The sequence below is a fragment of the Perna viridis genome, chromosome 14 (genome assembly GCF_037379345.1).
Source record: "Perna viridis isolate PV_CMFRI_1.1 ecotype Kerala chromosome 14, ASM3737934v1, whole genome shotgun sequence".
In the NCBI taxonomy this organism is placed as follows: Eukaryota; Metazoa; Mollusca; class Bivalvia; order Mytilida; family Mytilidae; genus Perna; species Perna viridis.
Genome location: NC_142458.1, coordinates 8,965,701 through 8,987,769, shown reverse-complemented (window position 1 = coordinate 8,987,769; position 22,069 = coordinate 8,965,701). Strand labels below are relative to the sequence as shown.

At 33.5% G+C, this 22,069-nt stretch overlaps 1 protein-coding gene across 1 annotated transcript in view; it reads right to left on the bottom strand.

Annotated features, from left to right (window-relative positions):
• The window catches only part of LOC148598123 (NPC intracellular cholesterol transporter 1-like), a 45,238-nt gene that overhangs the window by 21,623 nt on the left and 1,546 nt on the right, over positions 1–22,069 (bottom strand). The window contains exons 2-14 of the mRNA XM_088560435.1: positions 18,890–19,043; positions 15,357–16,443; positions 14,112–14,244; positions 13,325–13,557; positions 12,084–12,184; positions 10,556–10,722; positions 8,553–8,690; positions 7,471–7,653; positions 5,966–6,080; positions 5,268–5,395; positions 4,416–4,550; positions 2,629–2,718; positions 883–1,073 (exon numbers count right to left, since the gene is read on the bottom strand). Coding sequence (XP_088416561.1) covers positions 883–1,073; positions 2,629–2,718; positions 4,416–4,550; positions 5,268–5,395; positions 5,966–6,080; positions 7,471–7,653; positions 8,553–8,690; positions 10,556–10,722; positions 12,084–12,184; positions 13,325–13,557; positions 14,112–14,244; positions 15,357–16,443; positions 18,890–19,043 — 2,855 coding nt within the window. The remainder of the gene's footprint in view (positions 1–882; positions 1,074–2,628; positions 2,719–4,415; positions 4,551–5,267; positions 5,396–5,965; positions 6,081–7,470; positions 7,654–8,552; positions 8,691–10,555; positions 10,723–12,083; positions 12,185–13,324; positions 13,558–14,111; positions 14,245–15,356; positions 16,444–18,889; positions 19,044–22,069) is intronic.

Genomic DNA, 22,069 nt, shown 5'->3' with positions numbered 1-22,069 from the left:
TACTAGATTTTGTGTGTGACAATAGTCCAAAAATAAACGTTTATCAAACTGAATAGACACACAATCTATGTTGCTTTAGTACTTAGTGTCTATACCCTTATGTTGTCATAGTCACTCAGGTCTATATGTTGTTTAGTCCCTATGGTCTATATGTCATTTTAGTCCATAGGGTCTCTAGTGACTATATACTGTTATAGTCTCTAGCGTCTATGTGTTGTCATAGTCCAAATGGTCAGTATATTGTCATAATCTTTAGCTTCTATGTGCTGTCATAGTCCACATGGTCTATATGTTGTTTTAGTCTCTAAGGTCTATATGTTGTCTTAGTCCACAGGGTCTATATGTCGTTTAAGTCTCTAGGGTCTATATGTTGTTTTAGTCTCTAGGGTCTATATGTTGTTTTAGTCCCTAGGGTCTATACATTGTTTAGTCCCTCCAGTCTATATGCTGTTTAGTCCCTAGAGTCTTTTTGTCATTTTAGTCCCTTGTTGAGTCTACATGTTGTTAAATCTCTAGAGTCTCTACCTTGTTTTAGTCCCTTGGATCTGTATGTTGTTCAGACCCTAAGGTCTTTATGTTGTCATAGTCCCTAGCACCAATGGACAAAATAATAGTTACTATGAATTACTGATGAACTCCAAATATTTACAATGATATCATTAGTATCAAAAACAAAATAACTATTTTTGTAAACAGATTTATTTTCACTGTTGATAATTTTGACTGATTCAATCAGGATATCAATTCCTGTGACTTTAAAGAATGAAAAGCATTTCTAAGGATTAAATATCAATTTTCAGAGTACTGTATTTTGTGGTAATCTGTTAAAATAAAAATAGCCCGAAAAAATTCATATGATTTCAGTATTCAATAATTACTTACTAATTGGCAAGTTCACTGGCTGTGAATATTTGTCCTACTAACGAGTCCTGTGGGCATCCATTTCCTCCACACATATCGTTCTGGCCCACCACCGACGTGTAGTTATGTCCTTGCTCCACAACAAAATATACCGGGGGACCAACATGAAGATACTTGGATTCGTTTCCAAAATATCTCAATACATAGGAATCCTGAAAAATTAAGATTTATTGTGAAAGTACTACTGTTCGTGACATACAAATTTTCGTGCTTTTTGTAGGTAGGCCTAACCACGAAATTTGATTCCCAAAGAAAATTAAATTTCCATAGATGTGTCTAATGAAAACCACAAAACCACGAATTCAAGAATCCATGAACTTGTGTTTCATCCCTAATCCATGAAAATTGGTATCCACGAATTAAAGTACTTTTACAGTAGTAGTCCAGTGATTGTAATTTTTGTAATTTCATTGTTATTTCTCTTACATTTTTTCTATACATATAGTCAATTTTTGTCTTATATGAATAGATTCACTTCATTAATTTTGGGGCCTTTTACAGCTTGCTTTATATATGGGTTATACCCATCATGGAAGACTCTGTGGTGACCTGTAGAAAGTTAATTGTTCGTTGCTTGGTGTTTGGTGTATGACAGTCTAATTGGCAATCATACTAAATCTCCTATTTTTGTTTTATTTGAAATGAAGAAAATATAAGCTATTGCAATCACACAAACGGATCTAAACTTTTACACAAAAGTTAAACAATAAAATTTTACGCTTTGCTTGTAAGGGAATAACATTTGACTTAGTATGTAATACACAGATAAGTTGTAATTTCGCTGATGTCTTGACCAACGGGAATATGAGTGACTACCTATAACACATGTTGTTGCACTTGTGTTATAATTTGACAATTTCAGAGGCCATAATAAAAAAAAATCCATGATTCTCATCCCCATCTGATCTGATTTTGTATACCAGCCTGGATTTTTTTTAATTTTCAGAATGTGTTTTGACAATTTCACAAACTCAAATTTATGGAAATATATAATGTCTTGTCCAGACCCGATGTACAATTATTGATATGATGTAAACTGGTAGCTCTAGGTATAGCAGTAGAAAATATTGATAGAGCTGTTTCAATACCTTTGTGCTGGTAAAATTGATCACCAAGCACACATACATGGTGATAATAATGATAGTTTTTAACATGAGTGACAGTTACTGAAGGTAAAATATATAATAAAATTTTGTCACCCTGCTAAAATTTTTCAGAATCTAGGATTTTCTTTATTATGGCCTAATGCTCTGTCCCAATACACCATGTGCAGTACTATCATAAATACATTTATGTCATAGAAAATTCAGCGCCCTGTTTCGGTCAGTGGAACATAACATAACATAACGTGATATTATTCTGGTCATTGAAAATTCTGGTATAATATAAGGGGGTTTCTTGGGAGGAACTTGGTGTTAAAATTATATTGTAATGGGAAAGCAAGACTTACCTCTAAAATGTATAATGCTATGCCTTCGCCACCGAGGACCTGACAGTACACCCACCACAAGTGACTGTGTAAATAATATGCATTTATCATGCTCCAGTATATATATTTTTTTCCAACGTAAATGATGTGATGCCAATCATTTGAGAGTGTATTATGCATTTGCTCTCGGCCATTATTTCTGCAGCCTTTTCCACATTTGCAGAAACTTACAAAAAAAAAACCCCAAAAAACTATAATCGTATAAAAATGTAACTTACATCAGGCATAGAGAGTTTCTGATCCAAACCAAGTCCTATCTTATGAAGCACTGCTACACTCACACAGAAATATGCTGAAAACACAAGCACCTGAAAAAAAAAATGTGTACCAAAAAAATGTTTTGTTAGTAAACGTCAATTTAAGGAAGTAGAACTACGGTAAGAGACATAACTCTTGAAATCAGAGATAATATTCATATTCAATTTCACCAAAGCCTTTCAAGCTTTTATTTGAAACAGAATGAAATTAGTCCAAGTTGCTTTGATGCTTACATGAGATGGATGAAAAATGCTGAATATAAACGTTCCAATGATTTGTAAGAGTTGTGTCCCTTACCCTAAGTCTACCTCCTTAAAAATCATGTAGCAAACAAAGTAAGAAGGTAAATGTTCAACATTAGTTCAAATTTAAGTTGTCATAAAAAATGGCTGTCAAGGACATATAGCTAGTAAAAAAAAACTGCTTGTGCTAACTTTACCTCTGCTATTTATCACCCATGCACACAAATAATTTTTTATGAGAAAAGTTCTCTACCCAGTTTATGTTACTTTAAGGCAGTCCATTTTTGGCCCTTTTTAGTGAAAATGATACGTAAAATCCAGATTTGTAATTTTAAAAATGGTTCTATGGAGATATTCAATATCAATTGAGAATTCATATGAACTACAGAAGATCTGTAAAGGTAAAGACCTCCGACGTAAATGTACCAAGAAACCTGTCTCAACAAATCCACTTTAGGACATTTTGATTGGATTAATTTTGGCAGTTTTTGGGTTAACCAAGCCTCAAATTACATTTAAATTGATATATAGGAACTTTTTGAAGTGCCTGGATTAGACTGCAGCCCTTTTCACAAAAAGTCGTAACAGTAAAATTAGTTGTAAATTGTGATGTCACAATACTTAACTCTATTATGACATCATAACTTACGACTAATTTTACACTTATGATTTTTTGTGAAAAGGACCGCAGATTTTCGGATTATTCAGGGTTTGGTTATGACAGGTTTCTCTGTACTTTTAGAGGGATTATATCTTTGTACAGAGAAATCAGCCTTAACCAAATCCTTTTTTCAGACTAATGGTTTTGTTCAGTAAAAGGTGTTCCTATTACATAGGTAAAACTGGAATACATGGACTTCAGAAGATGGCTGGTTTAGACAGGTTTTGGTTTAATCATGGTGTAGTTTGGTTTAGAAAGGTTCCTGATTTATATAAGGTTATATTACTGTAAATGTATTAATTTCGTGGATTCTGTCAAGTGAACATATTCGCGGGTATCAATTTTCATGGTTTCAACAAAATGATTAGCATTACATGGTGTTAAATATCAATTTCACATGGACTATTTTTGTGGTTTTCTGTCCACCGCGAAAATAGCGGAAGTTAGTACGTTTACAGTATACAGATTTATTATATAGATAGAAGTGATTTACCGATTGTTCCCTGTGTTAACTATTTCGATAATTCACACTGTGAAATAAATTTAATTTCAGTTTCAGACTTTCTCCCGCCAAAATGTCAAAACTCTAATAACCAACTACTAATCACAAAATTTAAAATTTATGTTGAAAATATTAAATTAAGGAGAAAATCTAAATTGGATAATCAATCTGTTACTGTGAATAACCAAAATATAATTATTAGTACCAAGAACACATTAACTGTTGTGTGGAACAAGTTCAACAACACTTGTTAAATCTTGGTATACTTTGGCACTTGTAATTAAATTTGTTTATTCACTCTTTTCAATATCAAAAATTATCCTGTAGTGTACATGTACTTACAACTATAGGTCTGACATATTCTTTTAGGATAAACTTGGCATAGAAGTTTTTAAAGAGATAGAACAGCCATCCTTCATGCTTCTCCTGTTTCAAGCCAGCCTGCTTCACACAACAACAGGCATCAAATCTTGAATCCTTCAAGAAAAAAAAACATAGATGATGATTGTTAACAAGGATCGGTGTCAACTTTTCTATCCTTAACAAGTGGTTATCAGACTTGCCTACATCTTTCTTTTGAAAATAGTAAGGTGCACCCAAAAAAACATAATTTGAGATAAAAAATAGTAAGTTTCATTTTTTTAATGCCAAAAGTTGATTTTATAGACAGGAACCACCAATATTGTGGATGCATATCAATAAAATGAATATAAATGTACCATATCATATTTTATCATATTTTATCACATTGTTTTATGCTTTTTCTAGGCAGGAGCATCATAATTTCCTTCACAACTAAGTTTGGACAAAAGTTTTTGTTTGATGTTTTTTCAAACTAGAAATGACCATTGGAACAATAGTTATAGTTATAAAAAATAACAGAATGGAACCCCACAAAAATTCAGATATCAGAAAATCTGCCAAATCGTAAGGAATTTGACAACAAATGTAAGGGTGTAAGATGGCCTTAAAATTGTGAGCCTTACGCATCATCATGGGAGGCAAATCTGGTTCATACATCAGCTGTTTGGATGAATGAACCATTGAAACACCATAAGGTGGGGACATAATAACTATTGACCTCAAGGTCTTATAATTGTAGATTTTTTAAAAAGAATTTATAAAGTATAGAAGTTAGTCCATGTTCTTACTAAAATGAATGAATTAACCAATCAAAAGGGAAATAACTTTTACCTCTTGTCTTCTGGCATCTAGGGTCATCAGTCCAATAAATACAGAAATTTGTAACAGGAAGTCAAACAAAACTGCCTGGCCAGCATAAAGGGAGAAAACTCTTACAGCAGGCATGTCTGTCATGGCACCTTTAGATGAATAGAGGATATTCATTTTATTCGGAGATAGTCAAAAATATCTGGATTGTCAAACAACTCCAAAACCAGAAAACATTATAGAAGAAATACAACTTTTAAAAAAAAATTTGAACAAGCAACTTGTAGCCATATGTCCCCTGCCACCACAACGTAAGTTGGAATTGCAAAAGACACATAACTCCTGTAAAATTTATCAAATCAAAATGGCGGCTGAATAAGATCAACTATAAATGGTAACTAACAATTGTCAAAATTTGAAGGAAATCAGTCAAGCGGTTTCCATGTTGCGTCCACAAGTGTGACTGGATGGATGTACAGAAGCACAGACACTGGTATTTCTATGTTCCCCTCTGCGTAGCAGTAGGGAATAAAAACAGAATCACATTTTTTATGTTCATTTATTTTTGCTTTGTGATGTCATTTTCTCTGATGAGGAAAAATCGTAATTATTCATAGAGTTTCTAAATGACAATGAAAACCTATGAACAAGGAAACAAAACTATATCAAGATGTAGCCTGTTTCCCATGTAGGGAAATTTGCATCAAAATATAAACAGTTACCTAGGAAGAATGCAATAGATTCAGAGAAGCTACTGAGTAACATTGAGGGTCCAACTCTCCCAACAATTCTACCAATTTGTTCTTCTAAACTTTCACTTGTTGGTCTCGTGTCTCTCTAAAATAAATTAGTTGTTTAATAATAAATTAAAAATGTTTATATTATTGTAACATGACTAATGACATCAAGGATGAAATCAATTCCTTTCTTTCTTTCGAGTGTGTCCATGCAAAACCAGACCGTGGGAGGTACAAGACAAATTTTGTGTTAAAATATTTTTTTTGTCCGTTTCATATCAAAAATGCACCCTTTCTCAATGTTAAATGTTAGTTTCTGATTAATAGCAATGATTAAAGTGAAACAAAGTACATAAAAAAAGCATTGAAATTCATTGATAAGGGAGAAAACTCTTCACTAATATGTGGTCTCACTAACCACTTCCGGGTCAAATGGCCACCCCCTATGTAGTACCAAAAACACACTGAACCTAGACATATGCATTGTAAGTGCATTTTTTGTGTGTATTATGATTGAAAATAGTCAAAATAAAGCCTAGAATGTGTACTTTAAAATCATATATGTAATTAACTACAAAAGTGTATGAATATTGTTTACATGTGTGAGTAATTTATCTCCATGCTGTCAGTTAGCAGAACAGGTAAAAATGTGGATTTTCAGTCAGTATTATTTATTCAAAGTAAATTTTGTGAAGAATTTCTACAATCAGCGTACCATTAGCATAATGATTTTGGAAGCCTTATTTTCCAAACTTTGCAATGGTATGCAACTTTAAGATGTCATTTGTCCTGGGAATTCACAGTGAAACTTTGAAAATTACTTTTTTAACATGTAAAGTAATGGAAATGTTAGAAGTGGTTAGTGAGACCTGTATAAAATTTTGTTATGGAACTTTAAAATTATTTTCTGCACCATCGTCATACTATTTGACATACAAATTACATTGGAACAAAAATTTCAGTGAGAAAAAATTATGTTGTGCCACCCATAACAAACGAATTGCCAGATTTTTACATGGACAGCCTCTTAACTGTTATAAGTAATGATAAAATTCAAGAAACTTTTCATTTAAAAGAAAATTATGAAACATTAAATAAGAAATTAATTGATTTAATGAACCCCATGTTGACGTGTGTGTTTTTAAGATTGTTTCTTTCACTTTTGCTAAAAATTTCATAAATCACTGCACTTACTAAGTTTTGTTGCATTTCATTGAGCATACTGAGAGCACTTTAAAGTCCAAGGTAAAGCATTGAGCGTGAACATACCTGATAGGTTTGTATGAGGATGAAGAATTATCCTGACACCTAAAACCAAGAATAGTACCACCTCAATAATGATGAGGGTTGATGGTACACCTACATAACTGTACTCACCTGATAAGCTTGTACAAGAATGACGATATTATCCACACCGACATCCAAGACCAAGAATGGTACCACCTCAATGATGATGAGGATTGATGGTACACCTATATAACTGTACTTACCTGATAAGCTTGTACAAGAATGAATATGTTATCCACACCGACAGCCAAGACCAAGAATGGTACCACTTCAATGATAATGAGAGTTGCTGGTACACCCATGTAACTGTACATTCCTAGCGAAGCTGCTACAGACAGCAATACAATTGTCACACCAGACAATCCTAAGGAGATTTTGGAGTTAATCTGTAAATGAAAAGAACATGAAGTTGAATGGGTAATCATGCTAGGTAGACCATCACTCTCAAAAAAGTTGATATCTAATAGTATCCAACTTTGCCAAATCTCAAACAAATTTGAAATAGAATCCAACCATTTGGAGTCAAGAACATATGTTGAGATTTTGACAGATAGAATGCAGAGATGATTTTATGAAGTCATCAAACAAAGTGGAAATTGGTAAAATCAGAAATAAATAAACAGTAAAAAAAAGAATCATAATGGTATAATCCTGGTTTCAATTTGCGGAATTCTGCTAAAAAGCAGAATAAAATCATCCCTGAGAATGACAATTGGAGGGACAAGGTGATCCACTCATAGATTAGGGGTTAAACAAGATGTTGTATGGGTTGTGGTGGTAAGCAAATCCTTCGTATTTGAGGTAAGATAACAGGAAGCAATTATTCTACAAACCTTGAAAAAAGGTGGGATATGGTATAAAGTACCACACAAATCTCATTTAAGGATGTAATCAATAAAATTTTCAGAATCTCCTGCATAAAGACTTGTGGGAGGTCTTATGTTTAAAAATTACTATATTTTCTGTGAAAAATACTAAATAATAGAGTTTTTACATAAGAAATTTGCTTTTATGTAAAAATCTTCCAAATGAGATTGTGTCAATGGGGGAAAATCACCCACATGAACTGTTTCAAATGATAGCAGATATGTTAAAAGCCAACAAAATTAAGTTTTATCAGCTCTTGACTTCAAAATAAATACAGAATTTTCAAATCTCTATTTCAGCCCAAAGGTTTACAATCATGTAACCTATCAGTACTAAAAGAAAATTATTGTACCCTGTTAAACTGTCACAAATAAGCTTGGATCAACTAATACATTGTACATATATACACTGCACCTACCAGCAGTCTTCCAACATTATCACATGATCCATATTGACCAAGGGTGAGGGTAATATATCCAAACATTATCAGGTAACTAGCCAGAATGGTCCATATGTCAGAGCTACTCTCTCTATTAATCTCATCTTCAATGGATCGCTATAAATAGAATCAAGGAAGTAAATTACTTTGAAATCTATATTGTTCTTTTGATATAGTTATTTTCTTGGTTAAAAAAAATTAAAATAAATTTTATGTTTATAAACAGCAATGTAGCAAACAGAGTGTTAAGCACATAATAAATACATCTTAGTGTTTAAAGTTCACTTATTATGAAATTAAATTTAGAAATCCAAGTTATGAGGTTGTTTGTGAAAAAACCCAGAGAGTGGGAGGCACAAAAAAAAAAAATCTCCATTTAAGATAAAAAATGTTTTCTAAGTGAACTTTGAACATATACAAAAATGTATTCTTAGTCATCCACCTTTAATGCAGAAAAATCCCTGTTCATCTTGACCTCATAATGAGTTCAACATCACATAAAAAAAATTGGGAGGATAGAATTTATCATGTGTTTATTGAATCACGAGATCTGCCAGATTTCTACATGGGCAATCTCTTAAATGATTGATTGATTGATTGTGTTTTAATGTTAAATGGCAGATATTTCATGTATTTAAGAATGAGAAAGATTGACCAAAAAATAGACCATGCTTTGTACTAATCCCACATGCTGATATGATTTTTATTGTGCTAGTTCACAAAAGTAAAGCCCACAGATAAGCATGACACTCCACTTGAACGCATTATTCTAATTGTGATCCGACCAGCCGTCACTCTATCCAATAAATGAAGGATTTTCTCACTTTTGAAACAAGGATATTCCTATTGTTTTCTTACCTTACCCAGAAATTAGAAAAAAATATAACTTTGTGACATCATAATAAAACATTTTATCTTGAAAATATAATGGAATTTTGGCAAGCATGGTGTTATATGAGATGTAAATTTCCTTTGACCTTAAGGGAACCAAGATTCCAGTGATAACAAAAAGAATATATTCTAAGAATATCAGTGCAGTAATCACAAAAAAATATTTTTAAAAGTAAAAAAAATTTCAAACACTGACAGAGAAGCAGGTTAAGATCGGTGTTGAAGATACTCCCAGCAGTATTAGACTGGTAATGTCCCCCAATAATATCTATTATCCCATACCGGTTCATTTCTAGGATTTTGAATGGCTAGGAGCACCTCTTTATAAATCCCATGAACCAATGTGTTGCTAGGCCATATACATAGGTGTAACTAACCATTTTCCAGAACGTCACACACTATTAAGCGCTAACCACCATCCATTCCAAATATATCAGGAGATTTACGTCTCATATTGACTTTGGGTATTAGAAAAAAAACCACTTGAAACATTTTCTACCAAGATGAGAATCATATTTTCAAAATGACCTCCACTGAATCTGCTGTCTCAGTAGATCAGATGGTTTTGCCCTTGTTCTCAAACTGTATGCATATTAATCCCAATATATGCAAATTACTGTGAAAGTACTTTAATTTGTGAATACTAATTTTTTTGGATTAGGGAGGATACACAAGTTCGTGGATTAAGGATGAAGCACAAGTTCATAGATTCTTGAATTCGTGGTTTCCAGGTTTTCAGTATACACATCAATGGAAATCTCCTTTTTGATGGGAACTAAATTTCGTGGTTTGGCTCACCCACGAAAACCACGAAAATTGGAACCCTACAAACAATAGTACTTTCACAGTAACTTTATTGACATCATGTAGTAATGACGAATTATCACCTTCAGTGCCATGTACGTATTGGATCATACTTTGGTACTTCTGGTGTAAAAGATTGACATATCTATGGTTCAGAAAATAAATGACTTATAATAAAGTGCTTTAATACAGTATGTCAAAAAGGCAAGTTCATAAAAAAAAAAAAAGCAATTCAGGAAATGGATGAGAAATGATGCTATTTTTTCATATGGAAAGTATTACTATACCTCAGTATTAAAGGCAATGGTCATATTTGTTAATGTTTTCTCCTTCTCCTTCAAGAAATCAATCAGAGCCTTCTCCCACGCCATAGCTTTCTGGTTGTCCTCATCTTTTTCATGGTTGTTCACCAAAATTGTTATGATAAAGGCAGTTGAATTTTGGTAGTTCAAGTCTGAAATTTGAAAAATAAGGTTAGCATGATTACAATAAACTCAAAAATACTGGAAAATCATTAACTTGTTTTTTCTTCTTGGATTATTATAGGAACATGAAATAGAAGAACTATGACTCAGAAAAATTTACTCCTGCCAGTCCTGGCCCTGACATCACAATGCTTGAAAAATTGTGTTTAAAAGTCTGAGAACACTCTTTAACTGCTTGTATTATCATGAAATTACACATCATCTGTGTTTCTAAGAGGATTTTCATGCAAAAACCAGGCAGTGGTAAGGGGGGTACATGAAAAATTTGTTTTTTTATTAAATGTTCAACCATTTCATGCATCCTTGCTCAAAGTTGAATGTTGGTTTTCAATTTACTTTATTGATTAAAGAGAAATAAATTACAAAAAAACTGATTTCTGTTCACTGAAAAGGGGAGATAACTCATTAATTTTGTGCAAAATTTAGCTTTCATAGGAACTTTAAAATTGTTCTCCAAGCCATTCATTGTCCCTTTAAAAGAAATCTTTTTACTATTTGACATTACTTGATATAAACATTACATTGGAACTATCTTTCAGTGGGATAAAATTTACTCTGTGCCAACAATATCATAGGATCTGCCTGAATCTTACATAAAACCTCTTAACTCTTTTTGAAAAAGTAGTGGTTCTTCTCAACTGAAAGTGTATTGTTCTAAGCCACTGACTGCTTGGTTTTGACAGCCAATGTTGGGACATAACATTTTATTTGCAAGTTAAATTTATATCTGACACGAGGTCATGTTTTGCCTGAAATCAATTAGGGAGGGATGCAGTTTGTTTTCACTTTTTACTGCCAAAAAGTGCTTTTAATATTTTTCATAGCCAGAAAAAGACATTGAGAATTTGTTTTTGATTTGATACAAAAAATATGCAGTATATTTAGGTAATAAGAAACCTTTGAAAGAGAAGACCTATAAAATGATTTCTATTTTGCTTAAGAAGGTAGACCTATGGTAAGGGATATAACTCTTACAAATCATTGGAACGTTTGTATTCACCATTTACATCTATCTCTTGCAAGCATAAAAGTAACTTGGACTGATTGTATTCTGTTTCAAGAGAAAGCTTTAAAGCTTTGGTGAAATTGAGTATGATACAAACATATCACTGATTTCAAGAATTATGTCCCTTACCCTAGGTCTACCTCCTTAAGATGAATAATGTCATAATACAGCAACAACCAAAAAAAAAAAATTATAAAAAACAAAACCAAAATTTTCTATAAACATCTGTTTCAAGTATCTAATTACATTTTTTTGAAAGGTGAACTACTTTTTACAACAAATAACCCAGCAAAATAACATGGGCAGTATACAGTATCTACCTACCATCATATCCACCAAGAGCTACCCATGGGAATATTGGAGCAGAGTTAGAAGCCAAACATGATATATTCAGACCAACTGTATCTTGTGTTGAAGCTGGGGCACTGGAAAAAGAAATGAAATTCATGATCAAGTACCTAACTTGGAATCAAACATTCCTACAGTTATGAATGGTGGAAAATTTTTCAGGATTGATAAAATTTTATGTCATTTAATATTGGGGACTATTACTTAAGTTGCAGTTTTTATAAAAATCAGAGAGGAGGTGATCCATGCATGACAAAAATTCATGAATTTTACTTATATTTCTTATTCAGAATTAGACGCTTACCCTACCGGTGCACCTGGTCCAAGCTCCCAGTTTTTAGTGGAGTCTGAGTTGCTCATTTGCTTTTGTTACTTTGTATGTATGATTTTATTTACTTTATGTTCTTTGTTGTGTATGTCTGTTTAACCTTGGTTCCCTTGATTATTCTTTTAGACTACATCAAGTCATAGTTTTTTCATATGGATCTTGCACTTATGAGATAAAAATTATATAAATTGTGTATGAAATTGGCACTTTGCAAGAGTTATCTTTCTCGATTTGGTTGATTTTAGTAAGGTATGGATCTAGGTTTATCTCAAAAATACAGATCTGATTGCAGAAAGGATGACTGTTATGTAAAATTTATCATATGCAGACAAATAAAAAAAAGCATGATGTGTTCATTGTACTTTAAACGATATACAGTCCTGAGTGACCTTCCATTTTAGAGCAAAATTATGATCGTATCACTGGTGGTCTTTACATACAGCCTGTAACAGGTCAATTTTACATAGACTGTATTAGACAAGGATAATTTAATCGTGTGGTAGCTGTTTAAAGCAGGTTATTGCTAAATACAGGGGATGTTGCATGAGATCTAGGCAATACTGATCAGTTGCATGAGATAAAGGAAATACTGATCAGTTGGATGAGATTAAGGCAATACTGATCAGTTGCATGAGATAAAGGAAATATTGATGAGTTGGATGAGATTAAGGCAATACTGATCAGTTGCATGAGATAAAGGAAATACTGATCAGTTGGATGAGATTAAGCCAATACTGATCATTTTGATGAGAAGTAGGAAAAACTGATAAGTTGCATGAGGTCTAGGCAATACTGATCAATATGAGATCTAGGAAATACTGATCAATATGAGATCTAGGCAATACTGATCAATATGAGATCTAAGCAAAGCTTATGAACATGTACAAACCTTGTGCAATACTTGAAATGATCCAGATAATCTGCCTTGACAAACCAACCATCTGGAGTCATTACCACCTTGTCAATGTTGGTGTGATTTTTTTGCCAATACTCCAACATACTTTCTGTTGTGCACTTATTATTATCAGGGGCCAATGGCTTAAAACAGATGTCTTCAAGTCTAACAGTCTCATTGTTATATACAGCCGTGATGTTTTCAACAGCAAGCTGAAGGTCTAGTAACTGAATATAAAATATTTATGATATGAAAAACATCCATGAAAAGCAGAAAATAAGACAGCATGAAAATTTCCCATTTTATAGTAATCATGCCAAATATCTCAGCTGAGCTAAAAAAAATACAAAAGTTAAAGCGTAGTTCTTTCCTTCAAAATTCTCAACAACAAGCCAGAATAATAGAGTACTGTATAGGATTCAACTACCCCGAAACAGGAGAAGTACACATAATTTCACTAGCCCCAATCAATTTTAACTAACTCCAGGCATCAGGCTATTGGCTAAAGGCGAGCACTGAGAGTGGACACAAATAATGGTCACTGAGAGTGGGGTTGGTTACCCAAGTTTTAACCAGTTCTTCTGTAATGTCTTTAGAGTTAGGGGTTATCTTTTTTTTACACGACACACTTCCTTGTTGTGAGATAGTCATGCCAAGTTCTAATCTTAACTCCAAAAGGTATTAAGTGGACACAATAATTGGACTGGGTGGATACCATGGTTTAACAAGTTTTTTCTACAATGTCATTCGACTCAAGGTTTACAAGGATGATCATACTTACATCATGTAAAAACTGTTTATCAAAGAGAGATGTAAAGTTTGTGTAAGTGACTATTGTACCAGGATTTTGATGCCTGACTTGAGTTGTGTTGTGTGGCCTTGTTACGATTAGTTGTTCTGTTCTGTAAAATGGTCTGAAAAGAATTGAATAAAAAAAAATGTTTGTATGAGTACAAGTAAAATACATGTAGGAACCAATTTAAGTACATGCACATTTGTACATGTACATGTATAAGGTAACTTATATATAAATGTCTGAATACAGGTAAAAAAAATCTATATAGATTCAAAATTATTTTTGTTTAAAATAGCTAGACATGCATAGAGGGGTTATCAAAAATTCCTAACATACTTGTACATGTAGATAATTTGGTACATGAAGCTAACTTCTGTAGTAAGTAAAAATACTGTCTTTTTTAAATGCCCTCCCCTCTAAACCTGAGCTTATCTACAGCCTCAGTGTGTCTGTACCCGTCGTCAGTATTTCAAAATGCCCTTAGGAAATTTTATAATAGTATCACCAAAGCCACCTCTATGCAAAATTAACATTGTAAACAACTTCCTTTATCCTTCAAGAAGCATATGCACCATGTGTATAAAAGATCAAATAAAAAATCTGAGGGTCTGTTGTACATGTATGTCTAGCCCATTACACCTAAAATGACCCTTTATTTATTTTCAGATCCTAGCTAAAACATTCACTGTTATGAATCTCACAGATTAAACTTGCATAACAAGAAATCTGTGAGTGATGGCTCATTAGTGATACCCCTGCCATCAGTCACAATATTAGGAACATAAACCAAGTCCTTAGTAAACACTAAACAGGAAGTCGGTAAATTTTTCTGAAATGATTCCCACCATATGGCATACATGTACCTTCAGGAAGAATGTATTAAAATTTCAAGCTGAGTACATGTACTTCCTGAGGAAAATGTGACAAAAAAAAAGTTTTATGGAAACACAGACAAGGGTTAAAAAGTATACAACCAATCCTTCAGAGTGGAGGTTAATGATAAAATCTGACCTGATCTTCATAAAGAATTTTAGCTACCGAAAAATGAAAATGTGAATTTACAGAAAAATTAACAGATGTACATTGTGCATGTATAAACATACATTGTGCTAAAAACCACAGATAGTTGTATTCTTTGGTTTTAAGTCAGCTGTAATGCAAAGCAGGAGGTATAAAGTGATCATGTTGTCTGTCCATCTGTCCAAGGAAGATGAAAAATATTCTACCTACCCAAAATGAGAATCAAAGTAATCCTTTTCCATTCTAGCCCTACTGTTCTTTGCAGACCACAGTTCAACAGGGTTTGTTGTCACCTTGAAGAAATATATACCAGCAGATAGGCCTGCTCCAATGAGGATTCCAATGATAATTATGCTAATAGGATGTCTTGCACAAAATGTACCCCATTTGGTAAAAACTGTCTGTAAAAATTTCTCAATAGATGCTCCGATTCTTTCAAAGCAGTTAATGTCTTTTTTATCAACCAATGGTGGTGAGATGTGTGCCATATTAATTTTTCCTCGTGAATGTCCATTAATTCCAACACGATCTCCATCATTTCTTTCCTCAATGGTTGTGTACTTCTTATCCTTTGAACATACACCAAATGCATTGCGGGAGACAATATTGTAACAAAGTACATATGTACCAAAGAACAGAATGAAAACAATATACACAATAAACATCACAAAATACCAAGCATCAAATCCTAAAATAGTTGGTGTTTTAGCGGCTGCTGGAGGTGGAGGAATTGGGGAACATGTTAATGCACAATCCTGACAGCTGCAGGCAGACTTATTTAGGGCTGTTTCATTACACATTGAAGTTTCAGCATTCATTGGAGTAAAGGTCAAATTTTGACCTTTTGGAGTGACTTTCTTTTCAGTGATATTGAAGTTGATTTTGAAAGGTGTGTGTCCATTAGTTGGATCGCCCATGTATGTCAGCCAGTTGCTAACATTACACTGACTAGCAGGACGACCACAGAAGACGGAAAGAGCATGTTCATTAGCACTGGGCATTTGTACACCCTTGCAAGAATCAAACATGGCATCAGCAAACTCTGGATTGATGAAGTAATCAACAATGGTAATTCTTTTAACTACTTTCTTGGTATCAGGGTTTGTCCAATTTTCAGTTTCCAGGTTGTAGACGTACTCACTATTTGATGGGGAACAAGTCTGGTAACAGTATATATTGAGAAAATTACGATAACATGCAGGACATCGAATAAAGAACTGTTGAGGAAGCCCCATGTTCTTCTTGATTGTCTCCAACTGGTTTGTATCACAGCATGTATAAGTAGTATTTCCTTCTTCTGAAATGAAAATCAGGTAGATGAAATTATACTATATAAAGCTGAAAAGAACAAATACTCAATATAAGATCATGAGTGCATGTAATTTGTTATGTGCATGAGTTAAATATCAAAGCCTTCTCGGCAAAAGTTATTAACAATAATCAATTGGTTATCTTGTTTATCATATTAACTTTCTTTCATGCATTGTTGTTTTCAAATGAACTGAAAAATTTAGAGGTTCTTGGCCTGAAACTGTCAATCATCAGTGGTGTCACGTTATAAGATGTTTTTTTTTCTAAAAATGATTCAGGGAAAGTGAAAGAGTAATCAAGGGAACCAAGATTATAGCAGTAATCAAAAGAGTGTAATCCAGGGACAAAGACCAGACATGGAAAACAGACACCGTTGGGTAAGCGTCCTCTGCTTTTCTAGGAACAACCGCCGAATTGCTCATAAAAAGTCAAGTCCAGGGTAGACAAAAGAGGAAGGAAAACTATGACACGTTGCACAAATCAGTTTTCATGGTGTAGATGGATACACCATAACGATCCACAAGTTCATGATGACAACCATTAAACTTCTATAGTGATGACTTCAATCTTGTAGCAACATAACCCTGTTCCAGAAGCCTATTTGTTAGAGTTCTAGCGCAATACAAAAAGTCTGCGTAGTTTCGACAAGCTCTGGTATAGTGTATGAGTTGTGATATGAACACTCCATATGCAGGTGCTGAAGGGATGTTGCCACAGATGAAAGGAAAGTTGACAATTCTGAATGAAAAGTCATCATGTTTGGTCAATAGTTTTCCTTTACCATTGATTTCTAAGTGTAGGTCAAGATATGAAGCTGACTTCACAGTGTCTGTAGTATCCTTCATCTCAAGTTCTTTGGGGTAGATGTAATGTATCAAATCCCCAAAATTAGGATTGTTTCAAGATAATACATCATCAGCGGAACCTGAGATTAAAGAATCTAGCCAGACGATATTCTTTCTTTCGGATCAGATCAGCTATAAAGTCAGCCTCATAAGAGTGAAGGAATAGGTCAGCAAATAAAGGACCATTGGAATGCCGACTGTTTGTTGAAAAACATGTCCACCACACTGGACAAATATGTTGTCGATTAAAAATTCCAGCATTTTGTAAACATCTTCCTCTGTATATTTGAAAGATGATTAGGGATTATTTCTTACAAAGTATGAGGAATCTCTACCAAGAACTATATATTTGTATCTAGGTGTACCATCTATTTTGGAAAAACAAAGATGAATAATGTTTTTAAGTCGGGATTTTAACTGAGTATGGAGAATAGAAGTATACGTTAAAAAATCCTTGCACACTGCAATGCCATTAATATCATTTTAATGGTTTGAGAAAGAATCAGTTCTGTGAGAGAATCTTTGGCATGCTTATTTCATTTCAGGCTTCCAGCCAAGCAGGGTTCATAAAGAGTTTTGACAGGACCAACATAACTGTTAAGATATCATGGTAATAGGTCTTCAGACTGACAGGCTCAGGCCACTGGATGATTTGGGCAAAATAGTTGCTCTCAGGTCGTTCACTTCACTCTAAGACAACAACAATGAAATGTGAAGTTTTCAGACATCACCCAAGATCAGGACTGTACACCGTCTTATAGCAGTATCATGACCAGAGTTGACTCTCCCCGATAACAATTCCAAGAACAGTTGTGTCCGTTCGAGAAAAAAATTGTTGAAATCTTAAAATTAATCAAATATTTGGTTACAATCAAGTATTTTAATCTGCTTTTCGTAACAATCATTTAAGATAGAATACAGAATGAACAGCTTAGGATAATTGATGTTCATAATTCATTAAGAAATGTGCAAAGTTATTGTGCGTTTTCTTGGGTTAAATTTATCTCAATTAATAATTTGGTATAGTCACAAAGCATTTAATCTGACCTTCTTAATTCATAATTGAACAGTAAATTCCCATTTCCACAGAACACTTCTTCAGCTAAAATATGTGTCAAAAAAGTTTCAATGTTTCAATCACTATTTCTAGACCAGCTAGGTCCATCATACATGTAGCTTTGTGGTGACTAGTATATTCTTACCTGCTAAAATATATTAGCATCATTACTTTTAGACCAGCAAGGTCAATAATAGCTTTAGCAGGACTGATATATTCTTACTTGCTAAGATACCAGGGCAACAGGTATGCAGTATCCTTGACTAGTAGGGCCCATTAGTGGTTTTGGATGACTAGTATATATATTCATACACGGATCGACACTAACAGTAGTCCTGTGCCACCCTAATTTTGGAGAAGACTACTTGAAAAATTTTCATGGCAGTCCTATGGGCTACCTAAATTTTGTCTTATTTTTCATAAGATCTAAGAACAGAACCGTCGTTACCATCTGCAGACTACCTGTTTTACCTCTGAAGTAGTCCTGTTGACCACCAAACAAATAAAGTTAGTGTCAAACCCTGTCTTACCTGCTAATATATCAGGGCAGTAGGTCTTCAGTATTTCTAGACCAGTGGGGTCCTTCATTGCTTTGGCAGGACCAGTATATTCACAATTATATTTCCCAGTCTTTGATTCTCCACACTCCCCATACCATGAACAATAGCCTTCCTTCCCATAGACCTGAAAACACAAACCATTCCTCTATAATTTAGTTACAATGTATGTAACATGTGTAAGCGATTAGATTAGTTAACCAGATTCTGCTTTGTACTGGTCAGACATGATAAGCTGAATCTTTATTTTTGTAGATAACAGAAGCAATAGCCAGCAGGTAGGTATGCCAACCCATTCGGACAGAATATTCTGAGCTAACTTAAGTCGTCACATTGTAAAAATTGTGATGAGGCAGCATGGTGCAGAATACAGGGTAAAAATCCACTGTTGCATAGATGCATCATGATGATTTAAGATACAAGTACGATCCAGATATCATTACAGGAGTTGTTTCTATGATTCTGACTGGATTTCTTACTTACAAAACTGGAAGTAAAAAATGGAGTAATGACAGCTAAAAATTTCGTTTCCCTATCACAAACTGATTTATCTTCTGTGTTCAGCACTTTAGATTTGCTTAATCAGTAAGGAGTGAAGGCTAGTAACTACTTTACTGACGTGACTGTGTGCCATTTTTTTGTAATTTAATGAAATGTAATTGAAATAACACAACTAAGACATGACTGCAAAAATCATGATACGAATCAGATTGTCAGCCAAAAATAATCATACATGTCCAGTGTGGGAAACCATTTTTTCCCCCAACTTGCTATTCTGGCTAATGGAATATTGAATATTGATCTTGCTACCCAAATAGAAATTCAACTAGCCAAATTTTTTTTGGTTTTTTTGTCTGTACTATCATCTGTTTTCTCTTGGATTTGACTATCTTCTGCCTTTCTTTTTCTTTCTTCAACTATCTTTTCATTCGTTTCTAAATTTATCAAAAACTTTTCCATTTTTAAATATTCTCTCCTACTTAAGTTTTTCAAATTCAAGTACTCCATTTCTGATTTCATATTTTAAAAATTAAATTAAATTTCAACAGATTCAATGTTTATCATTTGCTTCTTGTTCATTTTTATTTTGACAATAAACAACTAATTTGCAAGGTAATATTTCATAAATTACCAAGATAATTTTGTTTGACTACTAATACGAGATTGGGACCGTTGCGTAGGTTTTGGCACGTCCCATTTACCGGAAATTAAAATGGCAGATCATAAACAATGCTTTGCAAGTCAATAAAATTGTGCAAAATTCACTTGACATATGCAAGCTAAACTTCTTAAAATGTAGGGAACATATTTTTGATGTATGATGTTAAAGGATATCTAACTAAATAACCTGTTGGCTGGTTAACTTTCCTTGGAACTCACCAATCAAATGACAGTCACCAAATTGACAAGTATAAGCTAATGAGAACTCGCCAAATTACACATCTACTTGTATTTGGCGAGCGGTGGTTTCCCACACTGCATGTATATATCGGATTGTGGCAGAGTGGAATTGTTACATTCCTAGTGCAGAACCATGCTAAATTACATGTAGTCTCAAACTTGTACAGTGTACAAAAAGTTACAATTACATAAAAGAAATATGACAAACTTTTCCATAAATAGAAGAAAATTTCTAAAGCACTGCATGACAATTGCATGATTAGTAGTTGTACAATGTATGAACAACATGCTGATCTATGTAAGTACTGTACATTGTACGTTTTTGTACATGAAACCATGTAAGCTGTATAATTCGTTTTAATTATTGACCTGTGATAACTAAGTAGACAGATACAACAAATAAACAAACATTACACTTCTAACTTTATCATGATTAAATTTTGTTTGTTTTGATAACAGGGTCATTGTTTCATAATGCATAACAATAGAAAGTAACAGAGATATTCACATAATGAAAGTTAAATCTTTTTAAGAGGTTTTGGAAATATTTGCAATAAATACATGTACCTGAGTGTCAAAATTAATTCCAACACAGCTTTAGCAATAACCCCCAAAATCACTCTCAGATTTTCTTTTGTGTCATGCTACATAAATGTATCTGGGTCCAGTTTCATAAAATATCTAAAATTGAGATAATTCTCAAATTCTTCCTCAACTCAAAACTTTGACCAATCAGATCACTTGAAATTGAAGATTTGAGGAAAAACACAGGACTTGAGGAAATTCTCCACTTAAGATTTTTTTATGAGACCCAGGCCAGTTGATACAATTTCAAAGAGATCTAAATTTCCTAATCTTCTAATTTCTGAGTGGTTCTTGAAAGTCATAACCCCAAAAAGCATACACTTATGTTTTACTTAAGTTATAGATGACAACTCATTGAATGAGTCATTCACAGCAGGGTTCGAAAATACTATTGGTCCGCTAGCCAGTGCTAGCAAATTGCTTTATTGTACCGGTCCGGTGGTCTTAAAGAATTTTCTGGAAATGTACCCAGAATTAGTAATTTCATAATTCCAGTTTTTTAACGCTTAAGGAATTTGAGAGGCATATTTCAAACATACGTAGATATTGATCAATGTCAAGGTACATGTAAACCAAATCGGAACTTCTCAGCCTTTCTCATGACACAAAGGTAAGTATTTGAAGTGTGGGAAATTAACCTAGTAGCTACGAAAGAAAGTAAACAAGTGGTGACACTTGAAGGGGTATTGAAACCTACCCCTCATAAACGATCCTCCAATGGAAAAGGGGAACAAATAAAGTGTATGACTCAAGAAGAGGCGCCAAATATTTCAGAATCATTGAGTAAATGTCTACACGTCTTCAATATAAATCGGAGAAGGATTAGATGTAATGTAAATATTGCCGTAATAATGCTAGTAGGGATGGTGACGGCAAACTGATAACAAGAACAAATAACTTAAAAAAGGATACACTTGACTGGCACAAGAACACTTAACGGTCCATAAAGGCTAGTGATATACACCATGCCATGAAAACTCTGAGTCTGAATATGAATCTGACACTGACTTTCAGCTAGAACCAGATGATAAATAAAATTGTGTTCACTGTTGCAATTAAAATTATTGTGTCATAGCAAGTTAACTAATTGAAAGTTTGTAGCCTTTCAAGTTCTAAGATAATATTTTATGTTGTCTTCTAAGTTCCAATTCCCATTAGCTGGCATCA